Here is a 25,976-nt window from a genome sequence, read left to right as displayed (position 1 = left end):
ACTACTTAGTCAGCGCATGGCCATTTGTGGTGGCACCCAGGTGACAGTCTTGCCTTGGCACAGCGATAAAGATCATGTGATCAATATCTGAGCTTGACGGAATGCTGTCGTCACTCAATTGGATGAACCAGGTCCGCTGATGGTTGTCCAGCAACCAGGACAGGCTGCTTCGTTACGAGTCGCAGTCATCAATCTTCCGTACTCATCCTTTCTTCTCGGCTTATATTCCTCTATCGTGTGCTCTCCATTCCTCCATCTCTTCTGTATATCAATCACTGCAATCCGATCCGGTGACTGTTTGAAGCTCACTGGACTGCTTATCGCTACTGGGACGGATCCCAGTCTGACAACGACATCGACCCTCGCTGCTGCCTTCGCTGGCTCAGTAGACGAACCTGATCGATTCTTTCCATCTCCTCTTCTGCCATGAAGGCCATTTCTCCCCTGCTGCTGGCTGGAGCGGCCTCGGCTGCCATCGCCCCTCAGCAGCAGCCTCTGCAGCTACCCAAGTCATTCCCTGCGGAAGCCAAGAACATGCTCGATAACCAACTCCACCATCTCAAGGATGCCCTTCGTGGTCTCACTGAAGAGGCAGCTAATGTCTGGGACGAAGTTGCGGCTCTCTATCCGGAGGATATGAGCCGCGCCAGCTTCTTCTCTCTGCCCAAGAAACACACCCGCAGACCTGATCACGAATGGGACCATATTGTTCGTGGAGCTGATGTTCAAAGTGTCTGGGTCGACAATGCCGACGGAGAAAAAGAGCGTTATGTCGATGGCAAGCTTGACACATATGACTTGCGAGTGAAGAAAGTCGACCCCAGCTCATTGGGCGTCGATCCCAACGTCAAACAATATTCGGGGTATCTGGATGACAATGAGAACGACAAGCATTTATTTTACTGGTTCTTCGAATCCAGAAATGACCCAGAAAACGACCCTGTCGTTTTATGGCTCAACGGCGGTCCAGGCTGCTCTTCTCTGACCGGTCTGTTCCTCGAGCTCGGACCTTCGCGCATCAACGAGAAGCTCCAGGTGGTTCCGAACCCGTACTCGTGGAATGACAATGCGAGCGTCATCTTCCTGGACCAACCTGTCAACGTTGGCTATTCCTACTCCAGCTCCAGTGTCTCCAACACCGTGGCCGCCGGCAAGGATGTCTATGCGTTGTTGACCCTCTTTTTTGAGCAATTCCCCGAATATGCCAAGCAGGACTTCCACATCGCCGGAGAGTCGTACGCTGGGCACTATATTCCCGTCTTCGCTTCAGAAATTCTGTCACATAAAAAGACCAATATCAAGCTTACGTCTGTCTTGATTGGCAATGGGTTGACAGATGGATACACCCAATACGAATACTATCGACCAATGGCGTGCGGTGACGGCGGGTGGCCGGCCGTTCTTGACCCACAGTCCTGCCAGGCTATGGACAACGCCCTTCCTCGCTGCCAATCACTGATCCAAAACTGTTATGACAGCGAGAGCGTGTGGTCATGTGTCCCCGCCAGCATCTACTGCAACAACGCCTTGCTCGCACCTTATCAACGAACGGGTCAGAACGTCTACGATGTCCGCGGCAAGTGCAAGGACAGCAGCAACTTGTGCTATCCCGAACTTGGCTGGATCAGCAAGTGGCTCAATGAGAAGTCGGTGATGAAGGCACTTGGGGTGGAGGTTGACGGTTACGACTCGTGCAACTTTGACATCAACCGCAACTTCCTGTTCCAGGGCGACTGGATGCAACCTTTCCACCGACTTGTGCCGGGTCTTATCGAGAAGATGCCAGTCCTGATCTATGCCGGGGATGCCGACTTCATTTGCAACTGGCTGGGCAACAAGGCGTGGGCGGAGGCGCTTGAGTATCCTGACCACAAGAAGTTTGCGGCAGCTGACATGAAGGATCTTCGGCTGGACGACAGCAAGGACGGGCGCAAGATTGGAGAAGTCAAGTCGCATGGCAACTTTACCTTCATGCGTATCCATGCAGGCGGTCATATGGTCCCTCTTGATCAGCCAGAGGCCAGCCTGGAGTTTTTCAACCGCTGGCTGGCGAAGGAATGGTTCTAGACCTGGAGTGTTGTTGGCTGGGGATTGACGACGACAAGGACGCGATGAATTCGGTCAGTTGCAGGTGGAGGTTATGGTTGGACCGGGTTTGTGTTATACAAGCCAAGCTCAGGATGGAGGATTGGTGTGCTGGAGAGGGGGGTTAGAGGTGGATAGAGGTGGATTCGCTATCGGCATGGGCCGGGGCGGTTATGTGTATACTCATACAGACCCAATTAGGGCGGGGATTTCTGGATTGTCTCTACAAGTCCTTGTCGGATGGATGATCTGGAGTTGTCTCTCTGCCAGCACCACTTCCATTAGCAACAACCATCTTGTCATTTAGGCGCCCATTCAATTCACTCGTACCTACATAGGTAATCATGTGGGTGTCAAGGTGAAGATTCCCCTCTTGTGCACTTCGGTCGTCTACTCGTATCTCCATGTGACAATATGCATGTGCTCTGTCACATTGTTGGTGGGGTGGATGCATCGATGGCTGGATGGAAGGAAGGATGGAAGGATGGAGGGATGAATGAATAATGAATGAATGGGAAGGCGCTTCGAGGGACGTCATGGGTGGCTCTTTCCCTCTGTTGCCTCCTCTCCTCTGGTCTACTTTTCACATCTTTTTACTTCTCTGCTTCTTCCTCTACTTCCTTCAATTCTCGCTCACCCACTCATTCTATTCTTAGCCCCAAACGCCATTGATTGGATGGTGATGCATCTCCATCAACCAGTCACACTACTTCACCTGCTTAACCGCCCACATCTCTTGATCCAATTGATGGCCCTCGTCCTTCTCTAAGCGCCCGGCTTGTTCCCCTCTCATCTGGTTCTTTCAAACTCCCCTCTCCATCTCTTTCTTCCTACTGGCTTCTGGCTGGTTTGTTGCTGCCATCCATCCTTCATGTTCACACTATTGCCTGCAACCTCGGAACGGCCTCTTCCTCCACCTGGCCGTGGCCCATTGAGCATGATGCTGTTGTATCTAAATATTGCCATCCCCTTCCCGTTGCTGCGTCTCTGCCTTTCCCTTTCTTTTTTCCCCTTCTAAGCAAGCAAGTCTTGTCAACTCTGGTCGTGCGGTGTGAGAGCTATTCTTGAATTCTGTTCTTTTTGGATTAATCAAAACTCCTAATTCCATCTCCTTCTGCAAAGAGATAGTGTCTGGTACACTATTGACTTCGATCCCAAGTCAATTGTTAATTGTCCATATCAACCCACTTCGTCCTACGGCAACCCCTTGTGGCATTTACGAGCTGTGCTCATTCTTGCTGCTTGTGTTTTCCCCTTTGCCCACAGGCACAACATCCGATCTTTGCAGAAGATCTGTCAAAAGAAAGCAAAAAACAGACAATCTTCATCAATCAAGCACCTTGCGAGGAGACCATCATCGTTGCCGGTCAACGATCATTCTTTCCAACCAAGATACCTAATAGCTGTTCATCTCATACCCGCCGGCCTGACTTGCTGTGCCGCTCCAACAACTTAATCCTTTGTCAATCATCCTGTTATCGTTGTTGTCGATACTGTCGCTTTTCTCATCGTGTCTCATCACTCCAGTCGATCCAGACCAAGCACCTATTGCCTTGTCCTTCAAGGGAGTCTCTTCAACGAGCCCGACCAGAAGTCGGATTCATTACGGCCCCAGCCTGCTCGGCGCCATTATTGCCTCAGCATCGAGCATTACTACACCCTCGATCAACGCTCCCCATTGTGTCGTCACCACGATTGCCGGTCAATCTACCTGACACCAATCCACAAGCACCTTTCTGAAACCTTCCGAGATATCAAGCAAATCATCTATTCACCTTGACCTATCTGTCGAGGAAGCTCTGCTCGGTCTAGACAAAGCCTTCTAGACGGCAATCAAAATAATACGCACACGTGGACGTTGATCTGAGTACTGGGGTGTACTTGGTCTGTCGATTATTCATCTGGTTCAACATTTTTACCAACAGAGCATCATTAACGCCTTTAATTCGGACGATTATTCGTTGCACAGCCCTTTACAGCTCTTCAGCAGCCTAACGAGTCATTTAACGCATTGTTACGAACCCCAAAAGTCTCGACGACACGTCTTTTCTTGAGTAAATGTATCAACCCCTTTTTTTAATGTGTTTCAATCTCTTGCCACTACACTCAGCTGACTTGAATACCTAGAAAAGCGATTAATCCATCAGTATCCAATCTACCTACAAACAAAAAAAAAAAGGAAGACCAGGATGTCGTCTCCAACCGTGCAACTCTCCTTTACCCTCCGCACCTCGCCCAACGTGCGCACCGTGCACTTGCTCGGCTCATGGGACAACTACAAATCCCAGCTGCCTCTGTCTTTGATCAAAGATCCTGCCGCCAAACCAGGCTCCTGGAAGGGCACCTTCCGCTTCCAAGGGTCGAATGCCCTCAAGTTGGGCTCCCGGTATTGGTATTACTACATCGTTGATGGCTACCACGTCTCTCACGACCCAGCCAAGGAATATGTGACGGAGAAGACCACAGGTCGCAAGCTCAACATCATAGACGTTCCAGGAGGCGACAAGTCCAGCGCCAAACCAACCAGGCCTAGTGTCAACACAGAAGTGTCAACTTCGCGCCATAGTAGGGAGGTTCCGCAAGGCCGTGCCCTGAGCCCTGGCAAGATCCAACATCCGAAGCCCAGCAAGCCCTACGCGTCCCGTCAATTACGCGAGGCCGACTATGAGGTATCTCCCGTGGATGACCTCGAAGAGCGTTTCGCAGGCTGGCGCATTGCTGACTCGTCTCGCTCGCCCTCCGAATTATCAGACGACAGTTCTTCTTCGGGCACCGCTTTCTCGCGTTCTTCTCCCTCCAGCTTGTCAAGTGTCAGCGACCACAGCTGCCGCTGTGAGCGCTATGGCGTCACACGCTCTGGCCAGCGGGTCAAACTTGACTGCGGTGGTAAGCGATGTGGTGCGTGGAGCTCGAGCTCCTCCGAATGCGAATCGACGGAGAGTTCCGAAGAGTCAAGCGAGGATGAGCGCGAGCGCCGTGCCAGGATGCGCAAAGAGGCAGAAAAGAGAGGTGCACCGGCAGCGACTGCGACGAAAGGAAAGCCCAGCAGTGGTGGGGACGACAGGAGGAGGACAGTCATCGTGGAAAAGAGGCGGAAGTAGATGAAATTGAGGAAGCTTTGGGGATGATGGGTTAGGTGAGAGGGTTGGTGAGTGCATCATGCTGTGGAAGAGAGACCTTTCCTTCTTCCATGCCACTCCAAAAGTCAAACGACAAGACCACACGTCGGCCTGGAGTCCACCAGATCAGACCAAGGCAAACCTACTGACAGGACAGCAGCCACGTGCTCTACACATAATGTCCGAAGCGAGAGTCAATTTGAACCAGCCTCAGGCTGTGCAATGGGCTCAGACCTACGTCAAAATTTGCGAGAAGGATTGGCAAAATAACCGCAAAGGAGGGAATATCATGCCTGAGGAATAATGATGAATGAGCAAGAAGGTTGGAGGCAAGAGACAAGCAGTGACAACCCTGCACGATTCCCCGAGGAGACTCGCGCACCTACCGATCCAATCAATATGGTACATGAGGACGAGCTCGGGGACCAGAAGAAACAGTGGAAAAAACGATTATGGGCAAAACTTATGGCAATGATGTCCATGGGATGGACAGGAACTTGGGTAAAACCACCATAGAAACCCTCTCCTCCTGTCCCCGCTGCCCTGTATGTCCATCAGGAAGAATCAAATTCGGGGACGAAGAGGGAGGGATTTTGACAATAAATCCGAGGAACTGGCGTCCTATGCCTGCATCAGCTGATGAACAAGAACCGAGAACCGTGCTCATGTTGTTGTGTGTTTTCTATCTCCTTTGTTCTGCTTCTGTGGGGAGATATTCGGCCCAATATCCTGAGGCGTAGACTTGAGATCTGAAGCCGAGATGTTATTCCCTGATTCACAAACACACGGCAATCCAGCTGAGGGGGGCACGAGCGACGCGCTAGTCCTTATCCTGATGGAGTCTCAACTGACGATATAATAGACCCCGACACTGATGCATTTGGCGCGGTCTGTTCGTTGTGGCCAGTTCCTGGTTGTGTCAGCCACGGGGACTTGAGCCTGTAACGAAGTCCGAACTCAGCCTCGTGTGTGCCTGGGCGTGTAGCCTGGCGATAATGCTTCGGCGTTTACAATCAGATCCTCCACACACACCCACGCAGGCCTAGACTGAATATATGTCGGTTTTACGTCCTTGGTGAGTTGTGTCTGGAAGTACCCTGTACGTCGAGGAGACTGAGATGGCAATACATCGTCGCGGACGAACAGGCAAAGGACACCGTCGTCATCGACCCAGTGTTCGACTATGATAAAGACACGGGAAAATTGTCGACGCAGTCAGCCGACCAGATGCTCGACGTGGTGGCCAAGCACAGATGCACCGTGTCCACGATCCTCGAGACGCACGGCCACGCCGACCACCTCACCGCGTCTTGCTGCCTCCAGAACGTCCTCGAGCAAAGACAGCAAAGTCAACCACGACCCCGGCCCGAGGTGTGCATCGGCCAGCGCATCCATCAGGTCCAGGAGACCATGTCGGCGCTCTACGGCGTGCCGCCAGCGGATCTGGTCGACGCGTTCGATCACACGTTCGCCGACGACGAGAGCTTCACCATCGGGTCCATTCAGGCCTGCGCGATCGCCCTCCCGGGCCATACGCCCGATCACCTGGGCTACGTGGTCGGTTCCAACGTCTTCACGGGCGATTCGATCTTCAACCCGGACGTCGGCTCCGCGCCCTGCGACTTCCCCCGCGGGTCTGCCGTGCATCTCTACCACTCGGGGCAGAAGCTCTTATCTCTCCCCGGACACTTCAGGCTGTACACGGGCCACGACTATTCGCCGGACAGTCGTCGAGATGGACCCTTACCCATGCCCACGCCCGTGGTCGGCGGACAGAACGCGGAGACCAAGGGCGTGCCCTTCACACCCGTGGCAGTCCAGGTCCGGGAGAACAAGCACGCCAACCAGACCACCCGCATGGATGACTTTGTCCCATGGCGCTCGGATAGAGATGCTGGTCTCGCCGCGCCAAAACTGCTCGCTTAAGCCCTCCAGGTCAATGTCCGGGGTGGTCGGCTCCCCGATCCGAGCACGCGGGATTTCAAGCTCACGGGGTTGCCAGGACGGGTGTGTCGAGTTTAGGAGGGCGGAGTTTGGCGGCAAGATTCAAGACTCAAAATCAAGAGTAGTTCTCGGTGCTGCCTGGGTAGGTACATTGTTGTCCAAGTACATGTGCAAAACCCAAAAAAAAAACAAAAAACAACCATGACACGAAGAAACACCCAGAACGACCTGTTTCGAGGATGGCGCACTTATTTAAACACGAGACACGTCTCTCACGATCCAGGTTTCAGGGACCCTCACACCTCTCCACAGATTATCAAATCAAAGGCTCCGGTTGAGAAATTATATATTACTCGTACGTACGCTTCATATCATTACAGTCTAGCTAGATGTTTCCAATTCGCTCAGCTCTTCAAAATGCAAGGGAGGGGGGCTTCTGGGCACGTCCTCGGCCCCGTCACCGCTAGCATGGTTTGGTACATGTTCAAAAATTCAAAAGAGTCTAAACGCCAGCATGCAAATCTCTATGAAGGTCAGTCAGCTCTGTCCACCAACCTGCAACCTCCTCACTCCTCTCGTCGGTCTTTCCTAGTGCTGTTCGCACAACAAACGTCTGTTGTTCCTCGCCTATCCCGAGAAGAACCTCGAGTCGACAACCGGGGCGCGGTCCAGCTTGAAGTAGCCCGGCTGCAGGACCTGGAAGACTTTTGTCGGATCGTATTTGTTAGCGATGTTCTTGAGCTTCGCCTTGTTGGCGGCGCCGTAGCTCTTGATCACATCCTCGTACACGCCGCCGTAGTTCATGTAGATGTAGTCGTTCTGCTTGCCCTTTTGGGTCGCCACAGCCTTTATCTGGTTCAACACCTTGGTGATGAAAGTGTAGACGGCCGTGTCGTCCGAAGCGTTGTCCCACCAGCATGCCACATGGATCAGGTACAGCGGGCCGTCCGACACGGAGATGCCCAACGGGTTGCCGCCATTCTTCGACATCTTCTCAATCATCGGCAGCGTGATACCCTGGTAGATCAGGACCGGGTTGGCGCCCGCCACGTTGGCTATCGTGGGGAGGAGTTGGTAGAAGATATCCTTTGCTTGCGCAGCAATCGACGGGTCAGCTTTGACGGTCAAGCCATAGTATGTCTCCCGCAAGCCATAAGGGTTCGAGGATGCCAGCTCGACCGTGTAGGCGGGCAGCTGTCGGTTTTGCGTCGAGTCCGAGATGGCTGTGAGGGCATTGTAGTTGTTCCAGATGGCGGCGGTTTGGCCGTTGGGTTTGGCGTAGTAGAGCTCGGCAGAGGCAATCTTGGTCCCGTTGTTCGCCAGCCAGGCAACCCATTGGCCAGCATTGCCGTCGTTGGGGGAATCACTCACGACGCCGGCGAAAGCACTAGCCAGATTGGTGAATTGGTCCTCAAGGTAGACACGGGTGCCGCCCCACAGCTGTGCCCCAGGCAGGCTGATGGTTTCATAGTTGAAGTTGACGACGATACCAAAGTTGTTACCACCGCCGCGAAGAGCCCAGTATAGGTCGGAGTTCTGTGACGGTGAAGCCGTGACCTCAAACCCTGAGGCCAGGATGACGTCGTACGAGGCAACGTTGTCGCAGGCCCAACCGTAGAGAGAGGAAAAGAAGGAGATGCCACCTCCAGTGGTGAGACCACCCACTCCGATTGGAGCAACACGTCCACCAATCACTGCCAAGTTAGAGGGCGCGAGGGCAGTATAGACTGAGTTCCAGGTATTGCCCGGTCCGACGGCGACAGTCTTCTTATCCTTGGAGACGGTGATGGAGTTCAGCGCGGCGAGAGAGACGGTGATGCCGCCTTCGATGTTGGAAGCACCTTGGAATGCTGCATGGCCACCGCTCTTGACTGCAAAAGGGCAGGTGGTCAAGCGAGAGAGCAGAATCACCACTGACACGGCACCTTTGTTGGGTGCCTTGAAAATGCAGTACGGGTTCACATTCTCTTGGATCTGCGACCAGTAGCCAGAAGTGAAAGCGTCATAGCCCGCCTCGTTACTGTACTCGATGTTTTGAGAGCCATAGAGAAGCTGCAAAGAGGCGCACTGGATGAAACACATTAGCTCGTGTTCGACAATGGAGGGTACACCTCTTCAGCCACTCACCGCAAGCGAACATGCAGCATTAGACGAGCGTTCGGCAAGTTGGGCCACTGGGAGTGCCGAGACGTCGACTCCCATATCCACCAAGGCCTGGGTAACGTTGAAATCGACGGGCTCAATGCCATCGGTCGAATTCAAGGGTGCACTGTCAGGCACCGTAAGAGTCGCAGGTTCAACGACATCGCTTGAGTTAGACTGTGCATAGACAGACACAGCGAGGGCTGCCAAAAGGCAGCCAGACGAGTAACGCATTGCCAAACAAGGAAAGATACTTGAAGATCCGACCGGATAGGAGAAAAAACAGAGGAACAGGGAAGTGACAGACGTTAAAGAAGGATGTAGAAGTCTTCTAAAGCAATTCGGTTTTCTTGGCTCTCCAAGGATCAATCTCGCAGTTTACCCTAGCGTCAACATTTCTGCACAGATAAAGGGCACCAAAAGGTACCAAATGGTACACGATAGAGCATGTTACCCTCAGACTTCGGCATTTCGGCTTGCCGCTATCACAGACTGGTCCTCATAGATAGATTGGGTCCTGGTTCAAGACGTCTTTCCCATGTGCCACGATCGGCGTGGCGAGGGCAGCCGATGGGATCGGTCGACCACGAGTGCACTTGGTCTGTGTGTCGGAGCGCTAGGACACGTCTTTGCAGCGGCTGGTCTGCTTGTCAAGGAAGAAAAAGGGACAATTTCCGAAAAGTCTGGAAATTACTGGGGTACATTGTCTCGACCTAGGTAGGTACACGTAGACTGGGACGGCCAGACAAGAAGGACAAGGAACTCAGGAGGAGAGCAGGTCGCAGCCACCGGGTTACTTTGGGGAAACTTGCACAAGTACGAGGTACCTAGTCTGAAAGTCTTCGATAGTGTGAGCAGTCTTTCCCACGTGAAGCAACAGTACCTACCTTAGGCAGTCCTTAGGAGCCACCGGCGCCACCATCATGGCGCCATTGTTGTGGGTCAACCGGGGTCAACACGGGTCTGAAGGGATCGGCGCGCCCCAAGACCCACCAACAGTGTCTCAACGGCCTTGTTTTGCCCAGAATATGTAAGGCACAGGGGGAAAATGGTGGGGATGGAGGGCGAGCCTCGAAGCAACGGGCTGCCTCGCTACTCGAAAACGGAGTGGCTTCAAGGCCTAGTAAACGGTCCGTGCATCCGAATAATGGGTAAGTTGAGGATTACTCGTAGGAGGAGTGGGGGCACGGATAGTACCAACGTCCGGCTTCGGGGCTAGGGCTAGAGGAGGAGGATGAGAAAGAAGATGGAGAGAGAGAAGGACGGGCATATGTATTGCCTGTCCATACTATTCGAGTGCTGATGTACTTGTACTGAGTAGATATGTTTTTGTGAGCGCGTTCAGTCATCGAAGAGAAGAGTAAGGAAAAAAAAAAAGAAAAAATGGAAACGCAGTTTGGTGCCGAGTAGATCAGGTGATCCGACCAACTTCACTCACTTCTCCCCTTGTAGAAAAGGCACAACGGATTGACCAACAAAAAGATATCAATCATTCCTTGGGGCCATTTCTTGCATGGGCCAGTTTTTAGCCATTCCTACCTGCAAGTACTGTACGTGTACCGAATACTCGCACCGCGAATTTGCCTGGAACTTCCCGTCCCATGGTAACCCTGTTAGGAAATTGACTTACTTCCACGTCCCTATACCAGGCTATACCTACTTTATACCTAGACCGTGCATTAGCCACGCTAAACACACACTTGCAAAGCCCACTAGGCTTCATCTTCCATACCTAGATTGGTTGCAACATGTTCCAGGCGGGTTTGGACTCGAACTGGTCTCAGTTCTTAGCTGCCTGTCGACTTTCTTCACGCCTCCCGTCCACGATTACCCTCGCCCAAGGGAGTGGTCCATCGAGCACAGGGTTGCAATGCACGCTATCTGTAGATCGAGACCTGGTATCGCAAAGCTTGGTAAGGAAAACATCGGGTTCGCCTGCGAGCCTCGCTGAGCCTAGAGTCCCATTCCCCTCGTGCTTTAGACTTGACTGGCCTCGATTAGTCTGTTTGAACCTCGCCTCCCTTTTCATTCAACGTGCCAACCTATATTCCTGGCCAAAACTCAAAAGGATGGGATACGAGAACAGAGAATTCCGGGTACAAGAAGAGGGAATTCCATCGGGCGCTGTCATCAGACTCCTCGTCTTTCCAGGTCCTGGGCCGACGCTGTTCAACCTCGACATTTCGAAATGGGTGGCAACTATGTGACCGAGGTCTCGGTGAGGGCGACGGGCATCACCATGATCATCCTGACCACCTTCGTCGCCGGCTTCCGCATTTTTGTGTCGGCCGAACAGCAGCGCAGGTTTGGTTGGGACGATGGCTGGCTGTTAGCCGCCTATATCTTCTTTTTGGCCCTGTCCATCCTGTACATCGTGGCCGCGCCGACCATGTTTCGGCTCACCAAACTTGCCGATGGGCAGATCCCACTGTACCCCACGGTCGCCGATGATGGGCTCTTCATCCAGAAGATCTTCTTCGTTACGACCTCGGGCTTGTGGCTCTGTCTGTGGAGTGTCAAGTTTTCCCTGATGGCTGTCTACAAAAAGTTGATGAAAGCCTTGCCACACAAAATCAGATTGTGGTGGGCCGTGGTGATCTTTTGCGTGGTGGTTCGTTGTCCCAGAACCCCCTCTCTTCCCCATCATACGGTGTGATCAGGCTGACTTGGCTAGGTTCTGGCGGGTGCCATCACCTCGTCGATGCTGTCTTGTTCGAGCATGAAAGCCTGGTTCACCGCTGGTGCTTGCTCAACCCCTCGCGACGTCAAGGCTGCAAGTATCAGCCTTTGGTACGCTTATGCGGTTGACATCGTCACTGATCTCATGAGTCAGTATTGATACCTGACAGCGAACATTCCGGCTACTAACAAAGCCCCAGTCATGCTGTTACCCCTTGACCTCATCTGGAACCTGAAGATGCCGAGAACTCAGAAGGCGAGCATTGGTGCTCTCTTTTGTCTGGGATTCGTTTGCATTGTGGTCGCCACAATCCGAGTCAAGGAGCTTGGGAGCACGGTTAACAACACTCAACCTAGCACAACTTGGCTGGCTCTATGGGGTATCGTTGAGTCCTCGATAGGTACAGTAATCCCCTATTTCTCTCCATTCCCCAGGCCCTGATGTGTCCTCTAGCTGTCTTGATTGGTTGCGGGCCTGGTCTCTACCGTAAAGCCAGAACCATCTACCAAACTCGGCACGGATCGAACCCTTCTCGCGGCTATGCACGATATGCGAACAGCAACTCCGTCAGAGTTCAGCCCCAAAGCATCGCCCTAGAAAACTATCAGACGAAGAAGTCTCGCACGAATATCACTTCAAATATCAACGACGCTGCCAGCAGTCAAGAAGAGTTGGCATCTACAAACCTTGAGCCTGGAATTGGCGACACCAAAATGGCGACAGAGAGCATCAAGGAGCGTGACGTGGATTCCGTGCGTCATTGGGACGATAGGCCTCACGCATATTGAGAAGCACAGATGATCGCCCCTTGCGGAGTGCTCGTTGGCCCGAAACGAAGAAAGGAGAACCCATGGAACCACGCATACTCAGTTTGGATCCTGCCAACCTACTCCGTTGAGCCCGGAGCGCAAAGATAATTCTCGGACGAATTGGCCGACAACCGATTGCCTATCCAACGCCAATACACGAGACATGTACAACGATTATGGCTTTTGTTCCCAATGACCTGCAAGCAGAGATATGTACGAATTTTTCCCCAAGAGATGATTGATTGGTAGGAGGCACTCTCAGAGATCCCGGCAAAAAGTTTGTGGGCTGCACAGCGAACAGCGAACAGCCTGCGTTATTCCTACGATTTGTTGTTACCAGCAATACGAATGTCCAAGATAGCGTCGAATATTCGTTGAGGCACTGGAGAGGCGTTGACTATACAGTTTTTCTGTGACAAGTTTTCTATCTAGCAATGTCACCTGTACAAACCGTTCCCTACCCCCATCCTATCTAGACTGAGTTTGCTACATCACAAATGGCCTGCTAAGGAAGGTTCTAGAGTAGCGACAATGTTGACAATAGTATCGGTAGCATTGCTCAAGACCGCTACTTATTGACAACACGTCGATTCAATGTTACGTTTAGCAAATAAAACGAAAACGACTTCGATTTGTGCCTTGGGCTGACAGCCGAGTAGGTAGCAGCGCTGGCCGATATTCAATTTGATATTGGTAATGTCGTTTAGTCGGTGGCTGATCATTTGTGGTCGTCACCAGAAGTCTGGGATACGTATCAGTCTGACGCTCCTGGTCGTATGGAAGAGAAGTAAAGGAGCAGGTGAGAAGAGGCAACGAGGGCAAGTGAAGCGGCTAGTGGCCAGCACCGAGAAGGGCAGGTTTCCCGCTCAATATGGAGTACTCTGTGTTCCTCTCCAGGCGACCTTGCGGCTATAAATAACTGTTTCGTTGTTCTTCCCTTTTCTCTTGTCCTGTCGAATTTGCTCGTCATGCTCGTGTCACCGTCCCCGTCTGCAGTTGCTGTACCGTCGCGGGGTCGATAAGAACCACCCACCTGAAAATGCGCAACCCTAATCGTCCCATAAGCGACTTTTGCCAGGAGAAGAATTAACGTCCCTCTGCCACCGTTTTCCCGTACTCGGGGCGCCGCAGACCACGAACAGCTCAGATCCACGTGAGATAGCGCGATATTGTAGCATATTCCAGAAAACTAAGACTCGGGTAGCGAAGGATCATCTAGTGGAAGGGACAACCTCAAAGGGCTGGAAATGGCTAGGCACTGGTGCAAATGCGGTGGAAAAGACCCAGTCAACGGCCAGCACATGTTTCCATCCTCCTGCCACCTCATCACTTCAGACTGTTTCCATGCATGCACACATCCCCGCATCCCGAAGATCAACATGCGAGGCCCCTGTGCTCATGTTTGCGTAACGGGAGTGCCTGAGAGGGAATGAATTTCCAGCTGCTTTTCCTCCCGCTGAACCCTCTCGTTGGCTATTCACATGCAGGTGTTCAACAAATCGTCCTATCATTTGCCTGCCTGTAGCATCATTAATGACGCGAGATTCCACTGACATGCATCCCTAGGGCAGGTAGCTGCCTTTTTATCAATTCAGTCTGATGACACCACCACAATTCCCTTGCATTCAACAGTCTCGCCTCTGCCGCATCCCTTCCTCCACTGGACTCACTGCCCTGCTTACATGGATCATGGTATCTTTTCGAGGCTTTAGCTTCTGGGCCAATCCTATGGCTGTGAGCCAGCACATCCAGACTACTGTCGAGGTCGATGACCCGCCGGCGTCGACACTCACGCCGTCAATTCTAGCGGCATGCGCCCACGCAGCTGGATATCTCTGGAAGACACCGGCTTCATGATGATGTGACCATGGGTACCAATCCTACGGTCCGGGGGAAAGAATGGACAAGGACGGCATGCCCAGAGCAAAGATCAGAGATGCTAGCTGTGGCCAATGTTGCTTATCCACTGTATGTCGAGGACAGAACATGGGGAACTGCCTTTCCAATGTCTCCGCAGCCGAATGGCACATATACTGCCCTTCTGGATCCCTGGATTCCTGTTTCTCCGTCTCACCATCTCCTTCTCTTAGGAACTCATCATGGCTTCGACCGAGTCAATGCTCATCGAACCCAGCGCTTTGCTCCCGATTTACACCAAGCTCGGGGGGAATGCACTCCCTGACCCACCTGAGCACGACCGAACACCCGGTCTGGAACTAAATTCCCAAGATTTGAAGGCCCAGGCTCATGTGGCGGTGACGGATATTTCCCCGGGCCAGAGTAACACGGAGGCAAATGACCATAGCCCGATCGATTTAGAACCGACTCCCGTCGTCGATTCACCAATCTCGGAGGCAGCCGATCCTGATCCTTTGCCGAAATCTGCGCCAACACGGCAAGATTCAGCCTGCTATTTAGATGAAAGGTCTACAGCCGCGCCTGTTGCGCATGATCTTGGACATGCAGAGTTTGGGGATTCCAATCGTGCAGCGGCGGCCAATGCAGTCACACCCGAATGGCCGATACCAAATGTGTCGGCGCTTATCATAGACCTTGGTGATGTGTTGTGCAACTGGACTGCTCCGGAAGCCTTGCCGATATCGCCAGCAATGTTACAGCGACTTCTCAAAACTCGCTTGTGGCATGAATATGACTCAGGTGTAATTACACGAGAAGAATGCTACGAGGGTCTTGCTAGACAGTATGGTCTCCTGTTGTCCGATGTCACAGAGGCATTCAAGCAGGCCGCAGATTCCCTGAGTCCTGATCAAGAGGTTTTCGACATGATTCGAGACTTGAAAAACACTTATCGCGGCTCCTTAAAAGTCTTCTTGATGTCGAACATTCCCTTGCCTGAATGGAAGGCTTTGGAGGGGGACACACGGTACGATTGGACCTTGTTTGATGGTTTCTTCATCTCCGCTCAAGTGGGCATGTGTAAACCCGAGCTTGGGTTCTTCCGCCATGTACTTGACAAAATCAACATGAAGCCGAAAAATGCCATCTTTGTGGATGACAATGCCGAAAATATCCTCGCGGCACGATCCATGGGCATCAGATGCCTCAGATACAGAGATGCTGCAGGGTTGAGGCGATTCCTACACAACATCTTCGATGATAGAGTCGAACGAGGACGCCAGTGGCTGCAAAGGACCGCTAAGAATATGTGGTCTGTTACCCTCGATGGACGAGAAGTGAGAGACAATTTTGCCCAGCTCTTCTTATATGAAGCGGCTGGTGATTTGTGGGTCTCAAAATACCCGTCTGTGAAATCTTTCGTGTTACATGCTAACAAACTGAGCTTTAAGAAATCTTGTCTCGTTGAAATTTTACGAGCGCACATGGAATTACTACATTGGTGAGGATGAGACTCCGTAACCTCATTTGACCCCTGAGAAACTAATCAACGCAAAAGAGAAACCCATTGATACCATTGAGAGACACCCCGACGATATTGATACGACTTCGCTGGCGATGGTCCTCCTGCCGCAGGATGTCGTAAAGGCGCACTCGATCCTTGATGAGGTCCTGTTGTACACAAATCGAGACGGCATCATTCTAGTGAGTTTCGTCCTTGTGTTAAATTTCCTGCGGCCAAGACTGACATCCACAGACATACTTCGACAACAAACGACCCCGTATCGATCCCGCCGTTTGCGTCAATGCTCTTCGGTTTTTCTATAAATATGGTCGCGACGACTTGTCCGCATTGCAACCTACAAAAGCCTGGGTTTCGGATGTCCTGTTCTACCGAGCATACCTCGATGGAACGTATTACTACTCTAGTGGAGACGTCTTCTTGTACCTTTTCAGCCGCCTTCTAAGCGCCAATCCTGAGAGCGATATTTACCGCAGCACTTGCGCTCTTCTGCGTGAACGATTGCAAGAACGACTCGGGTCGCCAGGGGATACGATAGAGCTGGCCATGCGCGTCATTGCTTGTCTTGATATGGGACTCGAGAATAACATTGACTTGAGGAAGCTGGAAGCATTGCAGGAAGAAGATGGCGGGTGGCCGATTGGCTGGCTCTGCCAGACTGGAAAAATCAGTCTGAAGATAGGAAGTCGAGGTGTTGCGACAGCGCTAGCGGTAAAGGCCATCGAGATGGCGCGGAAGAAGCAATGACGAACAGAGGATGAGGACTCTCCATACCTATGCTAACCTAAGAAGATACCTGGCCTCGGGCGTTACAGGCACCTCAGCATCTGCCTGGGTCTGGCATTACTGATTTGTTTTCCATGCCGACTTGTCCATTCCCGTTGTGATGTAGGCAAGGCACACAGATTGGTACAAATACTCGGTACACACTGACAAGACTGGCATGGCAACGTCTAGGGAAGCAATGGGTTGTTCCGATGCTAACCGCAGGCTTAGCAACTGCGAAGATGTGATTGGTCATGAGACATTCCCCATTAGGACGCGGGGATGGGAATGCGAATGGACAAGCACTACGTCATTGTGTATTGGGCAAGGCTGACTGGCAACACGTTACCAAGCCATTCACTCTGCCTTTGTCAGACACGGTGTGGCCTGCTGCAGCCTCTAGAAATCTCTCCTTTCTTTGTTTCTCACATACGAAGCATCTCCCACGATTTCCTCTATTGACAATTCTATCAAAGTTGATCTCGTAACCACCACCGATTCATCCTGTCATCATGGCCGCTGCTCAAGTTTGCCCCGTAGTTGGGACCACCAACACCGTCCTCCCTCCCAAACACCCCGACTTCGACATGGACAAGCCTGGCCAGGTTTGCCCAGTCACCAAAGCCACCACAGACCATCATCACAATCTCCACAAGCACCCCGGGATCTTCGACTCGACCAACCAAGACCTCGCCCACGCTGAAAATTGTCCTGCGCTTTCCAAAATCGTGAGCCGTCCCGAACAACAAGCCATGGACGAGGGAATCTGTCCCGTTGTCGGCGCTGTCTCTACTGTCTTGCCCCCGAACCACCCCTCGACGAGCGACGCAAAGCATGGTGATGTCTGTCCCGTCACAAACGCTAAGTTTGAGCACCACAAGGACAAGGTGCATGAGCATCCCAACCTTGAGACTGCCGCAAAGGGTGCGGTATGTCCGGTTGTTGGAAAAACAGCTTGAAAGAGCGGGGGAGAACCCTACGATAGATAAGTCATGCAGGATCTGGCAGTAACATCGTGGTTTGTACCACGAGGTCTCCATCGCCATTGAATGGGGGCGACGGCTGGGCCTTCATACCTTTATTTAAGGTCGTCGGGACATATCTATATCTACTCGGTGCTTTAACTGAGCATATCTGTACTAGCACCAATCTATATTATACCAGAAACAGAACGATTTCTTGCACTGCTAGCCTAGTTGCCTGTTACCAGCAACGTTGACACGGGTCTGTGCTCGGTACATGTCCAGTGTTGGCTGGTGGTGTTCGGCAGAATTTTGTTCCGGACCCCGCCTTTTCGCGTAGCTGTGTTTGCGTGCGCCGCCCATCGTCCTCTTCAGTTCCCAACTACTTGTCTGAAAGACCTTGCGACTTGATATCGCCAAAGACCAAGACCAGTCTAGGCTTTGAATACCACCTCTTGTACATTGCGGCCACTTGCCGTGTCTTGTGACTTTAGCTGGTCGGCAGTCTCCGTTGGTACCGCGCTCGAATAGTCGATCATTCCTACCGATTGTCTGGGCCGGGCAAGCCTGAAGCTAGACATGTAAGACGTTTTCCCCTTGTCCAATCGTGGTCTGGGTTCCAAGAAGGATCTACGCTCTATCTGCAAGGTCGAAAGAGATGCTAGCCATAGTCGCACAACCTCCCCTTGTATGCCAATGCGGAGATCAGAGTCGGCCTTGTCATTGGGGACGCGACGTTGGAGTATCGCTCCTTGATAAGGCATTAGGTAGGTGGCACGCGGGCTGTTCTATCTGCTTGATATCGGCTATCTCAAAAGGAGAGTGTGCTTGAGCTCTGGCGTGCAATATAAGACCCCTGCTGCAAGATCGTCACGCACAACGGATCTCGTGTGTCCTCGGCGTCGCCAATGCTCTCTGCGTCTGAATTCTAGCACGCGACAGGGCATAAGATACATCACTCCGTCTTTGACAGCGCTCAGCCCACACGCTGGGATCGAACGAGAATCATGGGACAATGGACTCGTCCTGCGGGACCTCTGTCTCGCTTCGTCCCCACGTCACAGATGGCACTCCTCGTCGCCGTCGTCTCGGTCTCAGTCGTCGACTCGGTCCTCTTGGGCTATGACAGCTCGATCATGGGCAGTCTCAACGTGATGCCGACATATCAGAACTACTTCACTTTGACCACGGCCACCAAGTCCCTGAACACGGCCATCTCGTACGTTGGAGGATCCTGTTCTGCCCTCCTCGCTGGATTTGTCGTCGGCTGGATTGGCCGATGGAAGAGCATCATGCTTTCTGCAGTGCTCACGCTTATTGGCGCCGTCATCCAAACCGCGGCCCAAAACATCGGCATGTTCATTGCTGGGCGTTTCATCGTCGGTAAGTGTCGAGCGGGACCAAGCATCCTGGGAACATTGTATTGTCTGACACGAGCCCAGGAGCTGCCCTAGGTGTTTCTCAATGCGCATGTCCGACATATGTGGCTGAGACTGCTCCTCCAAAGCACCGCGCCGTGGCATTAGGTCTGTATTATGCTTGCTGGGGCGTTGGGACCCTTGTCGCTTCAGGTGTTTGCTATTCGGTAAGCATTTCGATGGCTGTTGGCCGGCCACTGCTCAACTATCGTAACCTATGCAGACGCAACACTACTCGTCGACATGGGCGTGGAGAACCCCCAGCTTGGTCCAGATAATCCCCAGCATCTTGTGTATGATTGTCCTCCTGTTCCTTCCAGAGTCGCCCAGGTTTCTCATTGACCGAGATCGACACGATGAGGCTCTGGAAGTACTGGCAGCGCTCAACGCCAATGGCGACAAGGAGGCTCCGGTGGTGCTTGTGCAGTACCGCGAGATAACCGACACGATTGCTTGGGAGAAGAGCCAACAGCTCTCCTGGCGACAGTCATTCAGCACCCCAGCGAACCGGAAGCGCATCATCATCACTGCTACATTTTCCATTATCGTGATGCTTCCAGGGACCAACATCATTACCTTTTACTTTGGTGACATGCTGGTATGTTTTACTTTGGATTTGTGATTGGACGCGCAAGTGCTGATATGTTGTGAACGATAGTCACAAGCTGGAATCAGCGATCCGACAACCCAGCTCGAAATCAACATCATCTTGACCTCGTGGACACTGGTCGTCTCTCTGGCGGGTGCTTGGTTCGCCGACTCCCTGGGCCGAAAGACGCTCTGCGCCATCAGCCTGGCTGGCCAAGTCGTCACATTCTACATCCTGGCGGGACTCACAGCAGTGTATGGTAGCTCGACAGACAAGTCAGGGATATATGGCACCATAGCCATGATTTTCCTCTACAACGCATCGTATGCCTACGGCATCACCCCGCTTACAGTGCTCTACCCGCCCGAGGTACTGTCGTACTCGCTGAGATCATTTGGCATGGGTTTGTACACGCTGACCACGAAGCTGTCGGGCCTGCTCGTGACCATGGCGTTTCCTTTTGCCCTGGACGCCATTGGGTGGAAGACCTACATTATCAACGCCAGTGCCGATATTGTGATGTTGGTCGGCGTTCTCTGGTATTGGGTGGAGACAAGAGGCCTCACTCTTGAAGAGGTGGACAAGGTCTTTGACGGCGTCAAGCATTCCGACGTGCCTGATTTGAAGGCGGTAACTGAGGGGGAAGTCGAGGTCGGGTCCGAGTTACTCAAGACAGTATCGAGCAATGTGGAGAACGAGGAAGTTGTTATCACAAAGACCAAATGAGTTGAGGGGTACTAAGGGGGAGAGATCTGGATCCAAGGCTGTGCTTGCAAAGATATGAGGCAGTGGAGCGGATGGTGCTGGGACGCGTGGATGAGCCATCAAGAGCCACGCATCCCCAATGACAATGATTGCAACCAGCTGAAGACCCGGACCTGTACATATCTGGGCAATGATCAGAGACGAGCGGAGAAGAGCGTAAAAAGAACGTAAGAACCCTGGTCGTTCGTCCTGCAAAGGGTCTGCCCGCGGCCCTCTTATCAACATGCCGTCACATCCCTATAGTTGCTGCGGATGGAGACTTAAGTCGCCCACTCACCTTGGTAGATCATCCCGCATCCCGTCCAATGTCATGTGCGGGGAACCAGAATAGCAGAGATATGTATACGATAAGTTGGCCGCGGCCAAGCAGACAGGCTTGTTATCATGTTATCGTCAGAACTCGTCGTTGTGTGTGGTGGTGGACGCCCCTTTTTTTTCTCTCTTTTGTTTCTCTGCCTTTCTGTTGACATCTGCTCCAGAGCTCACTTCTGTCCGTAAGGAAGATATAACAGCGTCACTCTTAACGTGCTCGGGAATTCAAAGGATGGCAGCTGCAGACTCAACACCCATCCCCGTGGTTTCGTTTGAGAAATTCCTCACTGGCGACCGTGCGGACCAGAAGGAGGTGGCGCGAAGAGTGTACGATGCGTTCTCTGAGGTCGGGTTTATATATCTGAAGGATTATGGGATCCCTCAGACGAGAGTGGACGAGATCTTTGCTCTGGTCGGTATCCTCATCCTGAGTCTGTCTTGTGTAACCCGATGGACCCCCCTGCCCCTTTATCGCGACAGCCTTGTCCGTCTGTCTGCGTTAATTCTCCACTCCGCCCGGCACAAGTACTGCATTTCTGCTTCAGCTGGGGAGTTGGTCCTCACGGTTGTCGCGGTAGTACTGACCATGTTCTTCCACAGGCCGAAAAGTTCTTCTCCCTTCCCTTATCGACCAAGCTCGCTTATAAGCTCTCGTCGGCCCACATCAACCAGGGATACACTGCTGACGGCGCGGAGGGGATCAACGATCACAAGGAATGTTACGAGCACCGTCGCTTCGTAAACGACCTTTGCCCTTCAGAGAGCGAACTTCCCCAGTTCAAATCCACCCTGGACGACTTTTACAAGCAATGCCTGACCCTCGCCATGAATGTGCTCAAGTGTCTGGCCATGGTGATGAACCTTGGGGACGACTTCTTCGAAGGCATTACGAAGAAAGCGGATCCACAGATGCGGCTGATTCACTATCCGCCCATCGAGCGCAGAGTGATCCAGCAGCAGGGCCACGCCAGGATCAATGCCCACACGGACTTTGGCTTATGCACGCTGCTCTTCCAGGACGGCGTCGGAGGGTTGGAGGTGGATCCGTCACACGAGAATAAATTCATCCCAGCACCACCTATCCAAGGGGCCGTCCTGATCAATATCGCCGACTTGCTCCAGCGGTACACCAACGGCCGCGTCAAATCCACGCGGCACAGGGTGGTCAGTCCCTCGCTGGACCGGTTCAGAGACTGCGACGTATTGCCGTCCAGATATAGCATCCCCTTCTTTGTGCATCCGGACCCTGAGACGGTCATCGACCCGATCGTGTTGACCGAAGGCGAGGTCAAGTTGTATGAGCCAGTCAATGCAGGCCAATGGAGGGACTGGAAGACAGCGACAAACTACAGATTGAAAGGTGATAATGGTGAGGAGGTGAGTTTGAGGAGCGTCGCCGTGGAGACCTGAGGCGGTATTGGATCGAACAAGGAGTGGAAGAACCGTGTCGTCCCTTGGGTTTATAGATGCGAGATTTCCGCCTGCAGACTTGCAATTGGAGTGCATTGAATGTGTGCATTCGTGGAACGAGGTTGTAGACTAATGCTTGTTAGCGCAGGGGCTGCATGCGTGCGCTTGCGCTCTATGGACGTAGACTGACCGTCGATCGAGTTCCCACGTTGATGGTCGTGGTGTGGCTGCGTGTCAAAGAGGAACCGCACCACGGCGTAGCTGCAACCCCCAGTTCTCACTGCTAATATGCCATGATCCATCTCACAAAGTCCTGTTGTCTTGTCCCTCGCCAGGGTCACATCGTCTGAATGCGACTCAGCAAAGCGTTCAGTTATCTCTACCTGCCCGAATTGTTGATGGCTGACTGCAGCAGCGGGTCAATATGTCTTACCACATTTCATCGCCCTCTTCGAAGCAACAGACACCTGATACAACCTCAATCACCTCAACGACTCCCGCCCCCACCCCTCACACGGTGTCGATGTCATGAAATACACAAGAATGGTGCCTGTAAAATATCCCTGGTAGGGGTAGGACGGAGGACATCGTCGCAGTTCATCCAGCACCCCTGTGTGCCCATCCATCATCCTGTGTCACCTGCTCAACTGACCTCGAGCATAGCTTGTCGGTTCTCACATTGAACTCAGCAAGTCGGAGCGTCCGCGTTGTCGAGCCTCCGCCTCCGCCTCCGCCTCCGTCTCCGTCTCAAGCGCCGGATTGCTGAGGCGCCAACCACAAAGCACGATGATCGTCAGGTAGCATTGTGTTACACCCAAGCATAACGTCAGCCCGATGTCCAGAGCGGCCTCGTGTGTAAGAACTCTTTCAGAAGACTTAGAACCCTTTCAGAAGACCAAGACGACTAAAGAGACCGGCGCGCTTCTATCATGATCCGAAAACATGGTCGTTGATACTTGAAATAGATACGCGACGCTGGATCTCGTCTTTCGACACGTCGCCTCCAAGAGCTGATCGACCATACCTCAAGACAGATCGTCCAGCGTCACTAGCACGATAGCTCATGAGGTATGCTCAACACGCCCTCAAGCCACGCTCATGGTTGATCTCGTGAGACTCCAAGTCATGAACTTGCCATACACACTGGGTCGGGTTATCAAGCTTGAGAAGTAACAACCACCATATGGAATCGGCTGAAGTCACCTCGCAAGATTCCTTGGTAGCATGTGGTTGGCCCTGTTTCGAGGCAGTGAGAACTATCTCGACACGGCTGCTTTCCTTTCTAACGAAAACCCGCTCAATTTACTGCTTTCAAGCAGCGATTGAGACAGTCATCTATGGACAACCTAGCGCACAAAATGCCCACAACCGTGGTGGAGCTATCTCACTTTCGGGGCCCCCTCGGCGCCCGATATCGCTACCCTGAGTGGAGTCCCCCAGTTCTTTCGATCTCGTCGGTAATAAAGCGGCCGCCACAACCGCCCAGATGGCGTTAGGGATGTGCTGTCGTCACGCAAGCGGTCCAAAGACCAAATGACAATAATATCCAAACGGTTGATCGGCATCGGAAACTACACGTCGGCCATTCTCCGTCGATACTTTTTTGGGGTTCGTCTTTTCGTACGATCACCTCACTACCTTCCCTCGTACAAAAGCTCAGATGAAGTCCGCATTTCTGATTTTACAATGTTTTTGGTTTCTGGCTTTCATGAATCATTCAGATGGCAGGGGATATCTCAGCATCCCAAGATGTTGAAGTGGGAAACATTCCCGTAAACGCCGAAGAACAGCCTTCGGAGAAGAAAGTCGTACAAGAGAATGAGAAAACCGAAATCCTTGTCAACTGGGATGGCCAAGATGATCCGGAAAATCCTCAGAACTGGTCGACCATGTTTAAGTCCTGGGTCACTCTACAGCTGAGTTTACTGGCTTTCTCTGCAAGCCTGGCTTCCAGTATTATCGCTCCAGCAAATCGAACAATAGCGGCGTACGTCGGCGTGGGCGAGGAGGTTGTTGTCCTCAATGTCTCCCTCTACATGTGAGTGTCGATCAGCCAGGTTCTCTTGTTGAGCTCCATTATCTGACTGTATGTAAAGTATTGGCTTCGCCTTCGGGCCCTTGATCTGGGGTGAGTCCTCCACGCCTGGTTTCAAACTCCTCCATCGAGCTTCCACATCCTGAGCCAACGCCACTGACTTGACAACGGTGTAGGGCCTTCAAGCGAAGTCTGGGGTCGGCGATGGTCCATGTTGCCGGCAATGACGTGCCTGGCTTGCTTCTCGATCGGTGCCGCTGTGAGCCAGAACGCTCCGTCAATCTTCATCACCCGTTTCTTCAGCGGCTTTTTCGGTTCGGCAGCGGTCAGCAATGTCAATGCTGCTTTGGGCGACATTTGGTCTCGGGAAGCTCGTGGTACCGCAGTCTGCATGTATGGCATGGCCGTCGTGGGAGGTCCGACTCTTGGACCAACAATTGGCGCCGCCATCCTTGTCAATCCACATATGGGCTGGCGATGGACTGGATATATAACGGCTATGCTCAATTTCGCGATTGTCGCTCTGACATACTTCTTCATGCCCGAGATGTATCCGCCAGTCATTTTGAAATGGAAGGCCCAGCGAATGCGACGAGAGACTGGCAACGATTCTTACTACCACCCACAAGAAAGGATCAAGGTCGACATCACGTCCATCATCACCAAGCAGCTGTCGCGACCTCTGAAGATGCTCGTGACAGAGCCGATGGTCACCTGCATCGCATTCTATGCGTCGTTTGTCTATGCAATCCTCTACATGACACTTCAAGTCTTTCCCATCGTTTTCGAGGAGCAGCGACACTGGTCACCTGTTGTGGGGTCGCTCCCCTTCCTAGGCATGTTCATTGGAATCGTTTGCGCCACCGGCGTCAATCTTGGGAATCAACCTCGATATATTCGAAAATGTAGGGCCTCCAATGGAAGACCAGTCCCTGAAGCAAGGCTGCCGCCTTTGGCAATCGGTGCTGTCATGATGGTGGTCGGTCTGTTCTGGTTTGCATGGACTGCTGCCCCCAACCACCCTTGGCCACTTCCTGTGGTTGCTGCCATGTTTATTGGTGGTGGATTCAACGTCATCTTTCAGCAATGTAGGCATATCCCAGATCCTTCGGTAAGATTTGCTGACATATTCTCTAGGCATCAACTACCTGGTCGACGTCTACGGTCTCTACGCTGCCAGTGCTACAGCTGCCAACACCTTCCTACGCAGCATCCTTGCCGCAGGTCTCCCTTTGGCAGCACGACCCATGTACCATTCGATTGGAGTTGGCCCTGCAACGTCCATACTTGGAGCTGTGGCTTCTATTATGCTCCCGGTGCCTTTCATCTTCATGAAGTATGGTCTGACTCTTCGGAAGAGGTCAAGCTTTGCGCCCGTACCGGAATAGCTAGCATCAGCTGCTTCCACCATCCTATCCTCAATCGTTGGGTGTTGGCCATATGCGGCGATGTGCCTGAGCACTCTTTCCTGCCGCAGCGCCAGAATAGCCTCAACGGCAAACTCGTTAGAATGGTCCTGGTGGCCATCCCGTGACGATACAAAGTTGCGACCGAAGAGCCTT

The 25,976-nt window shown here is 52.6% G+C and overlaps 8 protein-coding genes across 8 annotated transcripts; 7 read left to right on the top strand and 1 right to left on the bottom strand.

The window, feature by feature from the left end:
* Positions 1-426: 426 nt before the first annotated feature.
* Positions 427-2,067, top strand: AYO21_10313 (hypothetical protein; the record flags this gene model as incomplete). The annotated part of the gene is made up of 1 exon (XM_022660234.1): positions 427-2,067. The coding sequence occupies one exon, from the start codon at positions 427-429 to the stop codon at positions 2,065-2,067; it is 1,641 nt and encodes a 546-aa protein (XP_022507457.1).
* A 2,207-nt stretch (positions 2,068-4,274) lies between these two features.
* Positions 4,275-7,130, top strand: AYO21_10312 (hypothetical protein; the record flags this gene model as incomplete). Its single annotated transcript, XM_022660233.1, has 2 exons — positions 4,275-5,182; positions 6,245-7,130. 2 exons carry the CDS (start codon positions 4,275-4,277, stop codon positions 7,128-7,130), a joined length of 1,794 nt encoding a protein of 597 aa, XP_022507456.1.
* A 645-nt stretch (positions 7,131-7,775) lies between these two features.
* On the bottom strand, positions 7,776-9,524 carry AYO21_10311 (hypothetical protein; the record flags this gene model as incomplete). The annotated part of the gene is made up of 2 exons (XM_022660232.1): positions 7,776-9,215; positions 9,276-9,524. 2 exons carry the CDS (start codon positions 9,522-9,524, stop codon positions 7,776-7,778), a joined length of 1,689 nt encoding a protein of 562 aa, XP_022507455.1.
* Positions 9,525-11,478: 1,954 nt separating this feature from the next.
* AYO21_10310 (hypothetical protein) lies at positions 11,479-12,758 on the top strand (the record flags this gene model as incomplete). The annotated part of the gene is made up of 4 exons (XM_022660231.1): positions 11,479-11,901; positions 11,965-12,118; positions 12,170-12,370; positions 12,424-12,758. 4 exons carry the CDS (start codon positions 11,479-11,481, stop codon positions 12,756-12,758), a joined length of 1,113 nt encoding a protein of 370 aa, XP_022507454.1.
* A 2,120-nt stretch (positions 12,759-14,878) lies between these two features.
* AYO21_10309 (hypothetical protein) lies at positions 14,879-16,905 on the top strand (the record flags this gene model as incomplete). Its single annotated transcript, XM_022660230.1, has 4 exons — positions 14,879-16,023; positions 16,088-16,137; positions 16,195-16,340; positions 16,393-16,905. 4 exons carry the CDS (start codon positions 14,879-14,881, stop codon positions 16,903-16,905), a joined length of 1,854 nt encoding a protein of 617 aa, XP_022507453.1.
* Positions 16,906-17,435: 530 nt separating this feature from the next.
* On the top strand, positions 17,436-20,618 carry AYO21_10308 (hypothetical protein; the record flags this gene model as incomplete). Its single annotated transcript, XM_022660229.1, has 5 exons — positions 17,436-17,852; positions 18,818-19,268; positions 19,328-19,470; positions 19,527-19,901; positions 19,962-20,618. The coding sequence occupies 5 exons, from the start codon at positions 17,436-17,438 to the stop codon at positions 20,616-20,618; spliced, it is 2,043 nt and encodes a 680-aa protein (XP_022507452.1).
* Positions 20,619-21,201: 583 nt separating this feature from the next.
* AYO21_10307 (hypothetical protein) lies at positions 21,202-22,379 on the top strand (the record flags this gene model as incomplete). The annotated part of the gene is made up of 2 exons (XM_022660228.1): positions 21,202-21,381; positions 21,570-22,379. The coding sequence occupies 2 exons, from the start codon at positions 21,202-21,204 to the stop codon at positions 22,377-22,379; spliced, it is 990 nt and encodes a 329-aa protein (XP_022507451.1).
* A 1,721-nt stretch (positions 22,380-24,100) lies between these two features.
* Positions 24,101-25,802, top strand: AYO21_10306 (hypothetical protein; the record flags this gene model as incomplete). Its single annotated transcript, XM_022660227.1, has 4 exons — positions 24,101-24,417; positions 24,476-24,507; positions 24,591-25,502; positions 25,552-25,802. 4 exons carry the CDS (start codon positions 24,101-24,103, stop codon positions 25,800-25,802), a joined length of 1,512 nt encoding a protein of 503 aa, XP_022507450.1.
* Positions 25,803-25,976: the final 174 nt, after the last annotated feature.

This window comes from Fonsecaea monophora (assembly GCF_001642475.1).
Source record: "Fonsecaea monophora strain CBS 269.37 chromosome Unknown Scaff116, whole genome shotgun sequence".
Lineage (NCBI taxonomy): Eukaryota > Fungi > Ascomycota > Eurotiomycetes > Chaetothyriales > Herpotrichiellaceae > Fonsecaea > Fonsecaea monophora.
This window is presented reverse-complemented; position numbering and strand designations above follow the sequence as displayed.